This window comes from Macaca nemestrina, chromosome 10 (assembly GCF_043159975.1).
Source record: "Macaca nemestrina isolate mMacNem1 chromosome 10, mMacNem.hap1, whole genome shotgun sequence".
Taxonomy (NCBI): domain Eukaryota; kingdom Metazoa; phylum Chordata; class Mammalia; order Primates; family Cercopithecidae; genus Macaca; species Macaca nemestrina.
Window position 1 is genome coordinate 61,828,517 of NC_092134.1, and position 18,011 is coordinate 61,846,527.

Sequence of the window (18,011 nt, forward strand, 5' to 3'; positions counted from 1 at the left end):
TGGTGCTGGCACTCAAGCCTAGGGGTGTCTGATCCCAGAACCCTTGCAGTTATTTCTACCACTCTCTTTGTCCAAATTTCTTACTTGAAAACAGAAAGGAAGTTTTTAAAAATAGAGTTTTAGGTTGTGAACCCCGAAAATCTGAGACAGATCTCAGTTAATTTAGAAAGTTTATTTTGCCAAGGTTGAGGACATATGCCCATGGCACAGCCTCAGGAGGTCCTGATGACATGTGCCCAAGGTGGTCAGGGCACAGTTTGGTTTTATGCATTTTAGGGAGACATGAGACATCTCAATCAACATATGTAAGATGTACATTGGTTCCATCCCGAAATGTGGGACAACTCAAGCAGGGAGGGGGCTTCCAGGTCACAGGTAAGTGAGAGACAAATGGTTGCACTCTTTCAAGTTTCTGATTATCCTTTCCAGAGGAGGCAATTAGATATGCATTTCTCTCAGTGAGCAGAGGGATGACTTTGAGTAGAATGGGATGCAGGTTTGCCCTAAGCAGTTCCCAAATTGACTTTTCCCTTTAGCTTAGTGATTTTGGGGTACCAAGATTTCCAAGATGTATTTATTTATGTATTTATTATTTACTTATTTTCCTTTCACAACGTAAAACAAAAATTCCATCTGTATGTACTGTATGTATTATATGTAAATGCCTACTTTGTTTTGGATGTTGCATAAATATATCTAATGTAATGAACAGAGCAAGTGACCATAGCAAATGAGGGATAGAATGATGATTCACGGAAGGGTCAGTGATGTCCTGCTGTATGTCCCCTGTGGCAATGGAAACTGTAACTAAGCTGGGGAAGAAAGGCTTAAAAGATTTTGCCCAGACGTTTAGGAAAGACAATACAGCTATACTAACAAACGTTTTGGACAGTTGGGGGTGGGCATTTTAGTTGGAGAGTGGTTTTTTTGTGAGGGATAATAACAACTACAAAAAGTTCTTCAAACTGGTTCAAATATAAAAGGGGTTCATTGAAAGAATACAACAGGCATATTCCCAGACACCTAAAATTAGGACCAAAAACCATGACCAAGCCACCCAGGGAATGGAACTGTCTAGACACTTTATCATTCCTAGAGCTGCTTGGCATCTTCTACTCCTTTTTGCTTGCTACCCCAGTCTTTTGTTTTTCTCACCATAGTGGCCATTTCTACTTCTCAAAACTTAAATTTACACATAATTTTGGCTTCTCATGGTGTCATTGCCAGCCAAAATTCTGTTTGATCTTTCAGTTCAAGCATCTTCCCTTCATGATCTGACTGAGTGTAGCAGTGAGGACGACCAGACGTCACTCTTGTCGCCATCTTGGTCTTGGTGGGTTTTAGCCGGCTTCTTTACTGCAAGCTCTTTTAGCAGCAAGGTCTTTATGACCTGTATTTTGTGCCAACCTCCCATCTCCTCTGTGACTTAGAATGCCTTAACCATCAGGGAATGCAACCCAGTAGATTTCAGCCTCATTTTACCCAGCTCCTTATTCGAGACGGAATTGCTCTGGTTCAAACATCTTCGACAGTTGCAGTGAGTCGAGATCACACCACTGCACTCCATCCTGGGTGAGGGAGTAAGACCCTGTCTCAAAATAAATAAATAAATAAGAAGTGGAAGGCTTTAACCCAGCCCTGGGATAGAGTGTTTCTATTGTCCCCTTCACCTTATGGATTTCTCACCAGTGTGGTGACCCAGTTTTTCTTTGTCTTTGCTTCAAACACTTCTGTTGCTTCCAGTTGATCATCTCTATTCTGTATTTTTTTTCTTGTAGAGATAGAGTTTTGCCATGTTGCCCAGTGCCCATGCTGGTCTCGAGCTCCTGGGCTCAAACTCCTGGGCTCAAGTGCTTCTCCAGCCTTGGCCTCCCAAAGTGCTGAGACTACAGGTGTGAGCCACCCCACCCAGCCTAATCATCTAAATTCTGTAACTTTTCTCTATGGCATAACTTTATTTGCTGGTACTTGTTACCTCAGCCCATTTCCCCAACACTTCCCCTACAAGGTTTTCCCTGAGGGCATGCACTTACTACTAATCATCTTGCCTCAATTTGAATCTTCTGCTTCTCTAAAAGGGAAAGAATCTGGTTGTTCATTGTCCTTGTGGGACAGAGCCCTGGGGGCTGGGCCATCCGGAGGTTCAAGGACCAAGACAGATTTTCCTCACTAAGGGAGGCAGATTGGGGATACTAATCCAGCCCATGCTCTCATATTTGCCGTTGTTTTCCAGCCACAAACCCTAACACATCCTCTGTGGATGCAGCATCATGACAGTTTACAAATACCATGGCAACGCCAGGGTTACCCTATATGGTCTAAAAAGGGGAGGCATTAATAATACACCCCTTGTTTAGCATATCATCAAGCAATAACCATAAAAATGGGCAACTAGCAGCCATTAGGGCTGCTCTGTCCATGGAGTAGCCATTCTTTTATTTCTTTTTTTCTTTTTGAAATGGAGTCTCGCTCTGTCGCCCAACCTGGAGTGCAGTGGCCCCATCTCGGCTCACTGCAACTCCACCTCCCGTGTTCAAGCTATTCTCCTGCCTCAGCCTCCTGAGTAGCTGGAATTACAGGCACATGCCACAACACCCGGCTAGTTTTTTGTATTTTTAGTAGAGACGAGGTTTCACCATGTTGACCAGGCTGGTCTCGAACTCCCGACGTCAGGTGATCCTCCTGCCTTGGCCTCCCAAAGTGCTGGAATTACAGGCGTGAGCCACCGCGCCCGGCCAGATTCCTGTTTTTCTTGTTTCCACGTGTGTCCTACCAGTAACTCTCTACTCTCCATCATGACTTATGATCAAAAGAGGCTAACTAACCACAGTCATTGAATATTTCATCTCAGTAATCTAATACTTACAGGCTTGGATCAAAAATGATACGAAGAAAGAAGGAAGGCAGGCAGCAAATAGAGTGACGGGTAGACATCTGAGGACTGTCAGCAGCTAAAGAGACAATCTGATGTGTGATGTCTTAACTTTGCCATCTATTGCTGTTTGGTGATGGTATTTCTGTGATTTGGGGCTGTGGCTCTGGCTTACTAGACTTTTATCTGTACTTCTCACTACCTGGAGAGAGAGAGAGCAGTAGAAAGAACAGACATCAAACCTGCTAGAACCTTAAAGAGTTGATATTGTTTCATCAGTAGTTTGAGGGCAAAGATCAGACTCACTCAGGAACCAAAACAATGAAGGGACTTTTCTAGTGCTGCACAGCAGGTCTGTAACAAGTGGGCTTAAATCTCACGTCTTTATCCTTCACCATGCTGAGTGGACTGACGAACGCCCACCCACTTGTGACAACTATACCCTCTGGTTTCAGGATGTTGATATAAGGTCTCACTGCCTTCCTCAGCAATCTTCTGAATCTGGCATTCCTTCTGAGAAGACTAACAAGCACTCATCCAAAACGTTGGTCATCGGAAAGTGAGCTGTAATTTGATCTAACTTCTCACTCAGTATGGTAGTTTTTTTTGGTATACAAGAGACCTGATGGAATCTTTCTTAGGTAAGCCAAATCTGTCTCTCTGAATCGTTCACCAGTTGGTTCTTGTTCTCTTAAAGAGTAAGTCAGCTTACTCTATGACTGTTTTTCAGTTCTATTAAGTGAAACTTGGGTTTTAGTCCTAGTTCCTCATCTGTGACCTTCGAAAGTCACTTATTCTTCTGACTCTATATTTTCATTGGCAAAATGACAAGTCCTGCTTTGCTCATTCCATAAGGCTGTCAAAAAAGGGAGAAAAGACAGGATCCATTTATTAAATACGTACTATTCAATACTTTTCAGGTAGTGTGATGATAACTTTATATACACTGAGTTATTAGTATTTCCAATGCTATGAGACTGGTGGTATGATGCCCATTTTTTTTTTTTTTGAGGCGGAGTCTTCACTCTGTCGCCCAGGCTGGAGTGCAGTGGCACCATCTCGGCTCACTGCAAGCTCCGCCTCCTGGGTTCGTGCCATTCTCCTGCCTCAGCCTCCCGAGTAGCTGGGACTACAGGCGCCCGCCACCGCGCCCGGCTAATTTTTTGTATTTTAGTAGAGACGGGGTTTCACCGTGTTAGCCAGGATGGTCTCGATCTCCTGACCTCGTGATCCGCCCGCCTCGGCCTCCCAAAGTGCAGGGATTACAGGCGTGAGCCACCGCGCCCGGCCGATGCCCATATTTTTGAGGAGAAATTTGAGGCTGAAAAAAAATTAAATACCTTGTCCAAGGATTACACAGATGGTAACAGAAGTAGGATTTGAACCCAGGCCTGTCTGGCAGTTGAGTTTAATCATTTTACTATTTGGCCTACTATAGGCTGGTACTTAGAAAAGCACTTAGTAAATTTCAATTATTCAAAGATTTTAAATATTTTCCTTTAGCCTGCTTTTCTCCAGGTGATACATTCTCCATTTTTTAGGCTATTATTTGATAGGATATCATTTCCCTATTCCACTCACTGTTTCATTCACTGTTCTCATGGAGTAGCATGTTTTCAACATTCCTGTAAAGTACAATCTCTAGAGTGGAAAGTCATGTCCACAATGGGTATGAAACTGTATTCCATGATGCTTCTCCAGCCTATCACATGCATTTTCTGCCTGTTTCTGAAGTTTTATCATCCTACCCGATAGGCTTCAGGAACTTGTGTGAGATGAATGAGTCAGTGTAGAATCTGAGTTCAACATCTTTAGAAATGTTCATAAGGACATTGAAATGGGGATATGGCTACACAGCCCCTCCTCACTTCACTTGCAAGGAAAAGCAACCATAACCTAATCGTAGTTAAGGGTCTCTGTGGCCTGAGACAGAAAATGGTTAGTGTTTAGTGGCCTGTAGGAAGACAGTCTCTTTTATCTGCATAGTGGAACTATAAAATCAAATCTCCAGTACTGAAGAGCATGAATGGAACTAGTAGGGTCACAGCAATCCCGTCTATTTGTCTAGGACTTCTTTCTCATCAGATGGGCCCCTGAACTAAATGTGGTAAGATTAACAAAGAAGTAGGACAATGTTATTTTTTCATATGTTAAAGTTTTTCTGGTTCTAAATGAACAGGGTGTGGCTACTTTTGTTTCCTTTTACTACTTCATTTTTCTATTTTTAGCCAAAACTAAATGAGTAGATGTTTTTTATTTCATATAAGAATGATTTTCTCTTCAGTAAGAGTTGAACAAAAATTTGTGTGATAACAGCCACCTAATATTTTTTTTATTAAAATGTCCTTCAAAATAGTTTGTCATGGGTGACATATGAAGAGAGGGACTACAGATGATGAGTTTTTTGATGTAACTGGTTAAACTCAAAAGCAAAGGTAGCTCCATCGTGAGCATAAGGTCTTAGCTTAAAAGGTGGCTTTCCAGAGAGGCCTTTCTAAAGCAGCACACTAATCATTCCCAACAGACTATTTAAAATAGCTTCATTTCCTTCATTTGTGTTACTATCAGATATTTCCATGGTTATATTTGTTTATTGTCTATCTCCCCTCCACTGGAATGCGAATTCCAGACCTTGTTTTTTGTTATCCCCAATGCACAGAATACTGCACATAATGGTGCACAGTATTTGTTGAATAAATGAACCTGTTTTTGGAAACAAAATTGTTACTCCCTTACTTTAAGCTAGTTCACAGTTTATGGTTTTTACAAATTTGCTCCATGGTTTGTTCTTTACTGTTGTTCAATCTGTCCCCTTCTCACTGTAGATTTATTTATTTGTGGATGTAATTCAAGTTCTTTCTGATTATGCTATATTAGAGTGAAGAATATTTATCAGATGTCAGTGTTTTGTGTAAGGTGTATTATGAATAGTGTTTTGTCAATAAAATAATAAAGCCTGTGGATTTATCTAAAGAAATAAGTTGCAGTGAATTTAAGTATCTGTTTTTTTTTTTTTTTTTTTAATTAATTACTGTCTTGTGTTTTCTTGAGTGGGAGACAAAGGGGCTGCCAGGACTTGTTCCTGACTTTGGGCAAGTATATTAAAAATATTAAAAAGAAAGAATGAGATGCATTGCTCTAGAGGCAACTTTTATATCTGCTGCCTGGGCTAAGAGGTGTGAGAGTAGCGGGAGTGAGCTCTTGTTTCTGCTGAAGATAAGCCAAGCCAAGCCAAGCCAAGCATGGACTGCACAAGAGAGGATCCCATTGGATACCTCTTAACTAGGTTTGGGCATGTGGTTAAGTCTGATGGGTAGGTGGAAAACTCAGTGCCAGGTGCCCTGTGGGTGCTCCGTAAACATGTTAATTTTAGCAATAATACTGTGCCTCTTACCAGTACTTGATGGTTTCATTTTGCAATCCATGCAAGGAGGGTGGGAATCACCACTGGAGTTGGTAAGGTCTGGCACAGATGTCTAGAAAAATAATTTCATTTCTCATGTTTTTGGGGATGGGGACTGAAGGGGAACAGTGCGTTTCTTTGTGCCCTGGGAATTGCATGTCCTCATGTTTTGGCCTTGACATAATCATCAAATGAATTATTTAAGGTTGATTTGTTATTCATATATTTCTTTCTAATTGTGAGGTTTTTTTCTTACATTGCAAAAGAGGTTTGAGACCAAAAAAAGTTCTAGCTTATAAAATCCAAACTATCATAAGCTTCACAACAGTCAGGACAAAATGGCATTATCAATCATAAACAATTCAGGAGTTGGTAATGATATTTTGATTTGTTTTGTGAAATATTGATTTTTTAAGATAAGTCCCATATATTTAGAGTATTAAGAACAAATATTAATACTTAAATAGCAAAGGTACTTATACTCCAAAACTTAAAAACATTTAGGAGACTATATATCTGCCTGTGGGCTCAATAAATAGACTTGAAAATATTTTGTTTTATAGTCACATTTTATTACAAATTTATTTTTTACCCAATAGAAAAGCAAATTTAGAATCTATTTACAAGTACTATATATTTACATATATACAGTTCATGAATTTAAAGAAAATGGACAGAGAAATGCAATATATATGGAAGAATATGCCACTGTACAAGGTTTATTATCATTATCATGGTCCTTAATGTTACTGAACCTTTACTATAGTAATAAATACAGTTCTATATTTACACATCTTATAAAACATCTCATAAATGTATTTTTTCAAATCCAAGTTAAAACATCTGATCAAAATAAACATGCTTATATAAAAATAAATCTACCTAACAACCATTTGGTTTGGATGTATTGAAGCTAATATAGGATAATAGAAGGTAAGAATTAATACTTTGACTTTTCTTATTTAATAACTTGCTTCTTAAAATACCTAACACAGTATTAATATTGAATAAGCAGAGAAGTAATGTTCCTGACACAAGTGGGTTATCCAGAGAGAAAACAGCTAAAACCAAGCTAAATAAACAGGATAATATGTTACTGAGTCTCTTGAGTCCAAAGTGGTGTCAGATATTGGGTTTGCCAGAGCTGCTAGAGAGGCATGTGTGAGAAGCTGTATCAGTGGACTTAATTTACGTCATGTGCACATTTGATCATTAAGATACACATCGGTTTGAATCAACTGATAAAACCTCTTGCAAAAATTATTTACTAACCCAGGAAAAAAAAAAAAACAACAAATTGCTTACTGTCTTTTCCAGGTATGTTCATTGCTGGCAGTGGAATTCCCTTCTGAGCTTGGGGCACCAAGGAGTTAAAAGCAAATCAGATAAGACATACATCACCTGTGCATGATTGCCTTAGTAACAATTTAAGAATTTCGGTCAATTTTCCTTTCAAAATATTTGTAAGCAGTTTTATTCCATGAGGGTGGAACCATCTAGTGCTGATATATAAAACCTGGTATCTCTAAAAATGATCTCAATATGAGTGAGTTAACAATACCTTACATTATCCATCCAAGGGATTGGTGCCTTGGAAGGATCCTTTCTGAGGAAAGGCAAAGGAGGGCTCAGACATCTTCACATGGTCATTAGAATGAAATCCTATGGATCACAGCCTCTACCTAGTAATGCAGTTCATTGAAAACCCTTATTTTCCTAGTTCCCCCAACAACCTCTTGAGTTTGTGGGTTTAAATAAACCCATTTTTGGAAAGTAAGTGGGTTCTCCCTCCTCCCAAAATGATTACATTGGTGAGTTTAAAGAGAATGCAATTCAAATCATGGAGAATCTTTTCTAAAGGAAATTTCAATCCGCTTTTTTGATCTGGGCTCACTTAAATAGTGTGACCAATCTATCCCTTAGCTGAACAAATTATAGAAGCAGCATTTAGACTTATATTCACTCTCAAGTATCAATAGGTTTTCAGCCTTTTCTCACTAACTGAGAGATGCTTTTTTGGTTTTTAAACCGAGTTTCACCTCAGCTCTTATTAGTTACTGCTCTGATATACTCAATCTCACATTTTCAGGTTCTCAACTTTTGAAAACATTTTCTTTCACATATTAATTAGAGACATGGGACAAATGCCACAGAGGAAAGATGGCAGCTCTCAGTCACTGGATAAGCTGGTGATGGCACGGAACTGGGAGGCAGGTCATAAGCAATGCTGGAGCTGGTAAAGGTTACCAAGGCTTGGGTCGAGTCACAGGACTGTTTTTCGACATCATCAGAGTTAATTGACATCAGGCTTGGGTGTTTTGATCTTGTCCAGAAGTAGGTTTGCTTTCCCAGGCTCACCAGATCCTCCTTAAAGTGAGGATTGAAGAGGATGTAGAGAAGGGGATTGAGACATGCAGGAAGTGGGACTATCACCAGAAGGATAAACTTAATTACTTCAGGACTGATAAATGTGAGGTTTAGTAAAGAGGAGAAGGACAAGAAAGCCACGGGGCAGTATAGGATGCAGTTGGTGAAGAGCAACAGGGCAATGTGCTTCACCATAGAGCAGTCCCAAATATTCTCCAGGTCTCCCTTGTCCAAATTGCAGTAGAGCTTGGTGTAGGCAATGGTCATCATGAGGAAGCAAAGGGAATTGAGCAAGATGAGAGCGACCATGTAGCCCGTGGTGCTGGGCTCCCCAAAGGGCAAAGGCAGGCAGAGAGGGGAGGCGCCATACTCGCTGCCACCCAGCAGGGGAACTGCGGCCATGGTCAAGGCCAGCAGGGCGCAGAGCAAAATGATTACTTTCAGGCTAGAAAAGGGAGCTTTCGTTTCAAATTTTGCAGAACATTTCACAGAGAACCCACGCTCCAGGGCTGCCAGAGTAAGCAGGAAAACAGATGATTCCGAAGCAAAAATGGACAAAAAACCAATGACTTGGCAACCGACCCCATTCTCCCACCAGGCACCATGTCGTGCAAAGCTGCCAAAAGTGAATGCATCCACACCAGCCAGCACAGCACTGGAGACTCCCGTGAGCATGTTCACCACTGCGATGACCCCAATTAACAGTTTAATGGGGGAAATGTACAGAGGAGATCTGAAAACTGTTGAAGTCACCAAAGCATTACAAGTAAGTGCCAGAACTGCTATGGTCCACACTCCAATTCTGATCAGCCAGCCATCAAGCAGGTGTTCACAGGGTTTGAAGGGGCCTAGAAGTCCAAGGAAGGAAAAGATTGAGTATCAAATTAGGGTTTACAACTTTTGCTGAATTACCCTTTTGTCTCTTTATTTAGGAGGCCAAGAGATAGTGGTCAAAAACAGCCTGATAACACACAGTGCCCATGTGCATGCTCCACTATCTCAAGCCACTGTCACCCTGGATCTTCTGCAGCACTAGCTGGGTGAGTACACCAGGTGCTCCTGTTCCAGGGTATTGATGGAGAAATGAGAATGGAGAATTTTGATCACTTGATTGAAGTCCCTAAGATACAGCTGTGTTGGCGCCAGGTAAAAAGCCAGATCTCCTGGACTTTTCATTACATAACTTTTCAGAATATTTCCACAAGTTTCCATAGGCAGACAAGGAGAATCCCAGGGGAATACTCCATAATATTATGAACGTGCGTTTCATGAAAATATCATCTTAGTTTTAGATTAAAATTTGAGGTTAGGGAGCAAGGAACAATCTATTCATTAAAAATAAAATATCAACTCTTCCTAGTTGTCTTTTTTCAACTGGCTCATCCTGTTTTTTGGAATGGGACAAACTATTAAGTGAATTCAACTTCACTTTCCTCCCCTCCCTTCCCATCTCTTCCCCTCCCCTTCCTCTTTCCTTTCCTTTCTTCCCTTCCCCCCTCCTCCTCCTCCTCCTCCTCCTTCCTTCCTTCCTTCCTTCCTTCCTATCTGTACAAACTATTATTTGCTTTTACCAAATAGTTATTTATAAGAAGAACCTAAGTCACTTTCAAAAGTCGGTGATTACACAAAACAAGATTATAGCATACTATTTCAGGGTAAATTGCTAATATCATTTTAAAAATTACATATACCTCTAACAGCATACTTGATTCTTTAGTTTACATTAAGTTAAATCAAAAGTCCTCCCACCTCAATCCTATTGGCAAGTGAAAACTCCAGGGAATGAACATTTGTATTTGACAGGCCACTATGGGGAGGGTTACTGATGAGCTGCATAGCTGGCACAGATTTGGCTTTTAAAGTATAGCTGCATTGTTTTTCATGGACTCAGAATCACTGGTGCATACTGCTGTTAAGGAAGTTTTGATGCCTTTCTCACCTGGGGAAGGTGAACACTGCACTGAATGAAGGGCTTTCAGGTCTTCCTCAAAGTCAAGCAGGAAATCTTCAAGGTCACGTTCATCTGCAGGCACAAGAAGTCCTGGAATGATTAGTTCTGCCTCTCTTTTCTTTTCTTTTTTTTTTTTTTTTTTTTTTTGAGACGGAGTCTGGCTCTGTCGCCCGGGCTGGAGTGCAGTGGCCGGTTCTCAGCTCACTGCAAGCTCCGCCCCCCGGGTTTATGCCATTCTCCTGCCTCAGCCTCCCGAGTAGCTGGGACTACAGGCCTCGCCCGGCTAGTTTTTTTTTTTTTTTTTTGTATTTTTTAGTAGAGACGGGGTTTCACCGTGTTCGCCAGGATGGTCTCGATCTCCTGACCTCGTGATCCGCCCGTCTCGGCCTCCCAAAGTGCTGGGATTACAGGCTTGAGCCACCGCGCCCGGCCTCTGCCTCTCTTTTCAAGGGACCAAATCCCAGAGTGGAGAGTCCTGGGTTATTCTGGAGACATGAACTGTCACAAATTCCTTGTGCTCTAGCTTTCTTGCAAGTCCCTTATAAAGTTGCCTTTGGATGTTCGACTCAAGCTGCTGTGACATACTATTCTAGTACAACTGAGGATGAGGGAGAGTGACCCAAGACTCCGGGTATAACATCTAAACTTTCCCATTCTGCTCTTGTTCCCTGCAGCTCATGATGTTCCCACATTGAAGAGCTAAATTAGAGGAGGCTATGGGCCTCTTCATTCAGAGCAGAAACCACTTTATCCAAATTTCTAACACTACAATAGCTATAGTGCAAATGTTCTAGGCTATGTTCTCTGAACACCAGAGGGAGAATCAGATACAGTAAGTTTCAATCTTCCCTGGGGAATTCTGCATAACGGAGGACAAATCAAGTAACTACTTGGTGCTTGGTTTAGCTATCCATGAAATAGGAGTTTTGTGATCTAACATATTTCCCCAAAGACACAGATTTAATTGGTCTCATGTGGGAATTGGGGACCAATATTTTTTAAAAGTTGCTATGTGATTCTAATATGTGGTCCAGGGTTGAGAATCACTGCTTTTGAAAATAAACTCCATGAATGACCGTCTCTCTCTGTTGTTCATTGTGTGCTTTCAAGGCCTAGAACAGTGCCTGGCACAAAGTAGGCTCTCTAATAACTTTTTGCTTGTGTTTTTATTTTTTGAGTGAACATTTTTGAGAGACATTAGAGTGGGTGAGGCAGGAGGAGCAAAAACTGAAGCAAGAACAAGAACAAGACGCATGCTGTGGCCTAAAACAAAAAAGGCAAGGACCAAGATATCAGTTCCTTAAACAGATACGCAGACAGGAAAACCTGGTAAGGTTATCTGCCGACAGACTGAATCATACTTGCTTTGGAATCAACAAACCATTAAGGCCCAAAGGGTGAGAAGCCATCCTTCTGTTTAGTCTGTTTAGACTTTGTGCAAACTCGCAGGGTTGGCAGGGAAGGCAGGGGGTGGTGCCCAAAGCGCCTCCTCATTACCACAGGTGTGGTTTGAGAGGCATTGTTGTCTGTTTAGGTAACGTCTTAATTCAAGGAAAGCCAAGCTTTACAGACATTATCTCATTTCACCTTCCGGACAGATACCCCGGGGTGGGGTAGGGGAGGAGAATGATTTAGAATCAGTTGGACAAAAAGTAGGATTCTTAAGCCCTTCTGCTGAAATACGAAGGAATCTAAAATGTTTATATCTTTCACTCCTTCCAGGCCATAAGAATGAAAATGGATTTTGTCTTCTGGAGAAAAAGGTTCTGAAGTGTGTATGAAAAAGGCATCCTCCGAAATAGCACCCTTTAAAAAGCTGATGGAAACACCATGTCAGTAATCACCCCTGAGGACAGTATATGCTAAGCGGGAATCTAATTATAAATATAAATATAAGAATTCACCTACAGAACAGATGAAATTTTAGAATGAATCCTGAGCGAGTTTTCTCTTTCTCAGGTAGTCTTTAAAAAGTGGGATTTATTCATAATTTGCTGAGGTACAAGGACTTGTCTGAAGTTCAGATAATCTGTTTGATAATTATTTTTTTCTTTTTTTTTTGAGATAGTCTTGTTCTGTTGCCCAGGCTGGAGTGCAGTGGCGCAATCTCAGCTCAGCTTGCTTTGGAATCAACCTGCCTCCCGGGTTGAAGCGATTCTCATGCCTCAGCCTCCCAAGTACCTGGGATTACTGGTATGCGCCACCATGCCTGGCTAATTTTTTTGTGTTTTTGGTAGAGATAGGGTTTCGCCATGTTGGCCAGGCTGGTCTCAAGCTCCTGACCTCAAGTGATCCATCTGCCTTGGCCTCCCAAAGTGTTGAGGATTACAGGTGTGAGCCACCACGCCCGGCCTGTTTGATGACTTTTCATCGAATGTAATTCATTTTCATGTGTTCCATCAAACACAACACAATTTCATTACCATGGCATAGCAAGTCCTACCTTGAACCTGAAACATTCCAGCATCTTTCTTATGAAGGTCGTCCATACTGCTGTTGTCACCTTTATTCCATTGATTAGAAATCTTATAGGCATTCTCACACACTCCAAATGCACAGCACTGGTATGCATAAGGCATTTCTATAATCCTTTAAATGAACAAAACCCAAACAAAAAACACTTAAAGAAACGGATAATTAAATATAGTATTCATCTTCTTTCACCCAATTATTCTACCTTTGGATTTTAGCCTAAATAAACAATCAAAAATATAAGTTATGGGCATAAAGGTGTTCATTACAGTGCTATTTATAAAAACAATGAAGTTATTAAAAATGATCACTATGAAATCTTAATTGCTGAAGCTGAGGGATGCAACTTCCATTACTCAAATGATGGAAAATTTCCAAAATAAAAAGGTTAAAAAAATGACTGCTAGGAAAAATTGTAGCAACATGAAAAACTGCTTATGGCAGAATAAGTGACTAAAATATGACATCTATTTCTATGCACATTTTGAGTCTAACAATTAAAAATGCACTGGAAACAAAGCTTGGAAGGAAGTAACTTAAAAATGTTATTTGGGGGGCATTTTCAAGATTTTTGTTCTTGGATGCTTAACAGAGACTTGGAAGGGTAGACTTTTGGGGAAGTGGGGCTGGTTAATGAGTACAAAAATAGGAAGAATAAATAACACCTACTATTCAATAGCACAACAGGGTGACTGTAGTCAATAATAATTTAATTGGGCATTTTAAAATAGTGTAATTGGATTGTTTGTACCTCAAAGGATAAATGCTTGAGGGGATGGATACCCCATTTTCCATGATGTGCTTATTACATATTGCATGCCTGTATCAAAACATTTCATATGCCCCATAAATATATACACCAACTATGTAACCATAAAAAATAAAAACATTAAAAATTTTAAAAAGATTTTTGTTCTCTCTTATAATTTCCCAACTCTCTTTTGGGGTTTTATTATTTTCGTAATTTTAAAAGTATGTAAAAACTACCGTGGGTTAAAAAATACACAATCTTTCAAGATACCTCTTTGTCAATAATAAGCATAACCAATTTTAAGCAGCATTACGTCCTCAAACAAATATTAATTTAGTACATTTTATTAGATACATACAAGCTAAATTAAAAATCGTAAACAAGAGTAGAATAATGTTATAATGTTATTTAATGACATGCCCTAGTTTATATATATCCCACGGATCAATGGTTTTCAAACTCCTCCAATGAACTCTGATTCTGGGAGGCATCTTTGAGAAGGAAAGGAAATATGGTCAGGAGGACACATTTTCCCACTGCAGGGCTTGTCCTAACAATGCTCCAGGGTTAGGAGACTTGAGGGCATGAAATGCAATTCAAAAGGGTCTCACGACCTCGTAAATTTAGAACACCACTATAATACATCTATTATTTCACATGACCACAAATGCATCTTATTAGTTTTAATGACAAACTCACTTGAGTTCTGGAAAGTTTTCAGATGATATCAAGCTCTGTAAGGCATGATTTCCTGTTAATTTTAAGTGAGTTAAACCATGTAACCCAGTTACAGGAAAAGACGACAGGAGGTTGGACGATAGGTCCCTGCAAAACATCAAATAACAATTGGCTTTTAGTCTATGTTAGCATAAAACATTTATGTTAAAAAAAACAACAACCTAAAGATCGTTAAACTACTCAATAAAAACTTCTAAGCAGCGTCCTTACTCTTAACGGTAAAAGTAACCATTTTGGTTTAGCTAGGGATAACTTTTCTATTCACAGTCAGGATTGCAGGGGAGAAAAGGTTTTAATTGTATTCAAATTGTTCTATATTCAGCTTCATTTTGTCAGGTGGGGACGTCTAAAATCAAGGGGAAGGTGTTATATTTAATTTGAAAAGTGATGCTGACTAGATTAGAAGTGAGAAGTAAAAAGTGTAGGGGGTGTATTTACTCCCGTTCCTCTTCTAACTTCTGTCTAACCAATTTCTTCTTTCTTTATTAGATAACAGATGGGGAGAGGAAGGAGCAAGAGATGGGAAGTTGGAGCAGGGAAGGGACGGGAAGGTTCTCTATCAGTCAAAATGGCATAAAATAAAATGGAAGCCCTTCAGACCTGAACTGACATCTTATTCCATTCCACCTGATTACTCAGCAAGAATAAAAAACTTTGGCTGAATAATGAGAACCAGGTGTCACCCAGATCAATTATCCACTTAAGGGCCCATGTGGCCCTGGAGGAGCAGAACTCCTCCTTGGCTCTGACAAGCTCTAGGCACGGAGAACACAGAGGGCAGGTCATCTGCGCATTTCCAGCTTCTTCAACAAAACCAACTTTTAAAATTAACTAGATGGTCCCCAATTATTAAGAGACATGGCATAAACAAGTTATGGAATACTCACAGCTTTATTAGGGATGGCAAAGTGGAAAATGCATTGGGGTGAATAATAGCAATTTTGTTCCAAGCCAAATTCCTATTTTGAAAAAAGGCAAATGAGAGAATTAAATAGAATCAAGAACATGTGAAGTTTTATCATAGGCATTCAGTCTTCTACCAAAATTAATTTAATTTCCCTTCAGATCAGAAACAATTAACTTATCAAACTGCCCTTCAGATTAAGATGTTAGTGGTATAAAATGACTAATGAGAGAACTTTAAATCAAGCTTGTTAAAACCAATTAAGGAAACATCATTCAGGTGGATATTTTGGTTTTTACTCTTGCTAAAAGGTTAACTTTAATATGGTTGTAAAATTTTATTAGGGCCTTTCTAAAATGAGTGGTTGTAGCAGTGTGGGAAGGGACAGAAACTTCTGAGTCTCTTCTTCTGACAAGTAAGTTTTAAATTACAAAATGTCCTTGGATGGGTAATGAAACTCAAAAAAATGTGGGCACATCACTCATATATGTTAGGCCTTGAGAGAAACACAAAGATGCTTTCAAGAAAATTTCCAGGAAGGATACTGACAAGTAAATTATTAGCCAGGATATGAATAAAATAGGGGCCAACATATGTTAGAAATAAAATTCTTTGATAGTAAAGAAAAAGTACAGTTTATGGGGAAATAAAATTCACTTCCCATGTACACGTAATGAACTGCAGATAATTAAGTAGGAATAAAATCTTTTACAAAAACTTCTGTAGATAATTTATCAGGAATAAGAACTACATTTTTAAAAAGGAAGGATGAATTTAAGATTTTTAATTTTTGTAAATGACTAACAATGGTAACTAAGATGTAAGCATTTGAGAGAACTGAAAGTAAACAAAGTCAACTTTTCTCAAGTGTAGAAAAGTTGATGATATTGGGCTCCAGGGTTACCTTAATAAATGGTATGCACAAAATATTTACATTCTCATTTGAAAGGTTCCTTAGGGACCTGTCCTCCTTTCCTGGAGGAAACTGGAAGTCTTTTCCTTGATCCCAGAACAGAAGAAAATTGCAGCTAACAAGGGGAGGAAATGTATGGAAGGCAGAAAAGCTACAAATGGCGGCTGGGCTTTGGGTAATTGAGTGAGAAGACTGTCTTCTGTTGAGCTGCTCAAGAAATACGTGTCACTGAGGTGAGCAAGTAATACCATCTGTCAGAGTCTTTTTGGCAGCTTTAAGTAGATCACGGTGCCCTGGGAGAGCTTCACAGAGCAGAATATCTGGAATGTAGGCCAAGTCCTGCCATGGTGCTTAGAGTGATTTGACTGGGGTTTAAGTAAATATGTGAGAATTTATATGTTCAAAGGCCTGTAATTCCTTTTCAATTCATGAGCCTGTGTGCTGGAATCCTCCCAGCAGCCCCAGAGGAGTCATTTTCTGCTTTCCTGCCCTGCTCTGTGCCTGGGGCTGATTCTGCAGGCTGCATCCCCAGAGCTCCCTAATGGCCTCAGTTGTATTCTCAGGAGAAGCCCCAGGAGGAAAGGGAGGTCAGGGCCCTCATGGTCTTCTCTTCCCTGTTTTGGAACCATCTCTCTCACGGCAGCTACAGACTTCTCAAGGGCTGCAACACTTCTCCATGCTTAAGCTCTTTCTGTGTCCTGGAAACATCATTTCCTCCCTGTGACTCTAGCCCCAGATGTTACTGGTTGCTGCACACCTATCCTTTGCTTGTTCCCTGCCAGCACCTATGTAAGTGTCTTTTCATTTGAACTGTCTTTTTAAAAAATTTAATTTAATTTTAAGTTCCAGGATACACATGCAGGACATGCAGGTTTGTTACATAGGTAAACATATGCCATGCTAGGTTTGCTGCACCTATTAACCCATCACCTAGGTATTAAGCCCTGCATGCATTAGCTATTTATCCGGATGCTTTCCCTCCCCCTGCCACCCTGATAGGCCCTGGTGTGTGGTATCCCACTCCCTGTGCCCATGTGCTCTTATTGTTCAGCTCTCACTTATAAGTGAGAACATGCAGTGTCTGGTTTTCTGTTCCTGTGTTAGTTTGCTGAGAATAACGGCTTCTAGCTCCACCCGTGTCCCTGCAAAGGACATGATCTTATCCCTTTTTATTGCTGCATAGTATTCTGTGATGTATATGTACCACATTTTCTTTATCCAGTCTATCATTGGTGGGCATTTGGGTTGATTCTATGTTTTTGCTATTGTGAATAGTGCTGCAATGAACATATGTGTGCATGTATCTTTATAACAGAATGACACATACACACACACACACACACACACACACACACACATATATTTTCTGAGACGGAGTCTCACTCTGTCACCCAGGTTGCAGGGCAGTGGTGCGATTTCAGCTCACTGCAACCCCTGCCTCCCAGGTTCAAGCGTTTCTACTGCCTCAGCCTCCTGAGTAGCTGGGATTACAGGCACCCATCACTATGCCCAGCTAATTTTTTTGTATTTTTAGTAGAGACAGGGTTTCACCACGTTGGCCACACTGATCTCGAACTCCTGACCTCAAGTGTTCCGCCCACTTCAGGCTCCCAAAGTGCCGGGAATACAAGTGTGAACCA

General features: G+C 40.3%; 1 protein-coding gene across 2 annotated transcripts in view; it reads right to left on the reverse strand.

The window, feature by feature from the left end:
- Positions 1–6,825: 6,825 nt before the first annotated feature.
- The window catches only part of LOC105473374 (leucine rich repeat containing G protein-coupled receptor 5), a 147,861-nt gene continuing 136,675 nt past the window's right edge, over positions 6,826–18,011 (reverse strand). Inside the window, exons 14-18 of one of the 2 annotated variants that reach the window (XM_011727160.3) lie at positions 15,442–15,513; positions 14,516–14,641; positions 13,037–13,182; positions 10,582–10,665; positions 6,826–9,490 (exon numbers count right to left, since the gene is read on the reverse strand). In XM_011727160.3, the coding sequence (XP_011725462.2) occupies positions 8,403–9,490; positions 10,582–10,665; positions 13,037–13,182; positions 14,516–14,641; positions 15,442–15,513 (1,516 nt within the window). In that variant the 3' untranslated portion in view covers positions 6,826–8,402. The remainder of the gene's footprint in view (positions 9,491–10,581; positions 10,666–13,036; positions 13,183–14,515; positions 14,642–15,441; positions 15,514–18,011) is intronic. The other variant, XM_011727161.3, reaches the window with a different exon arrangement.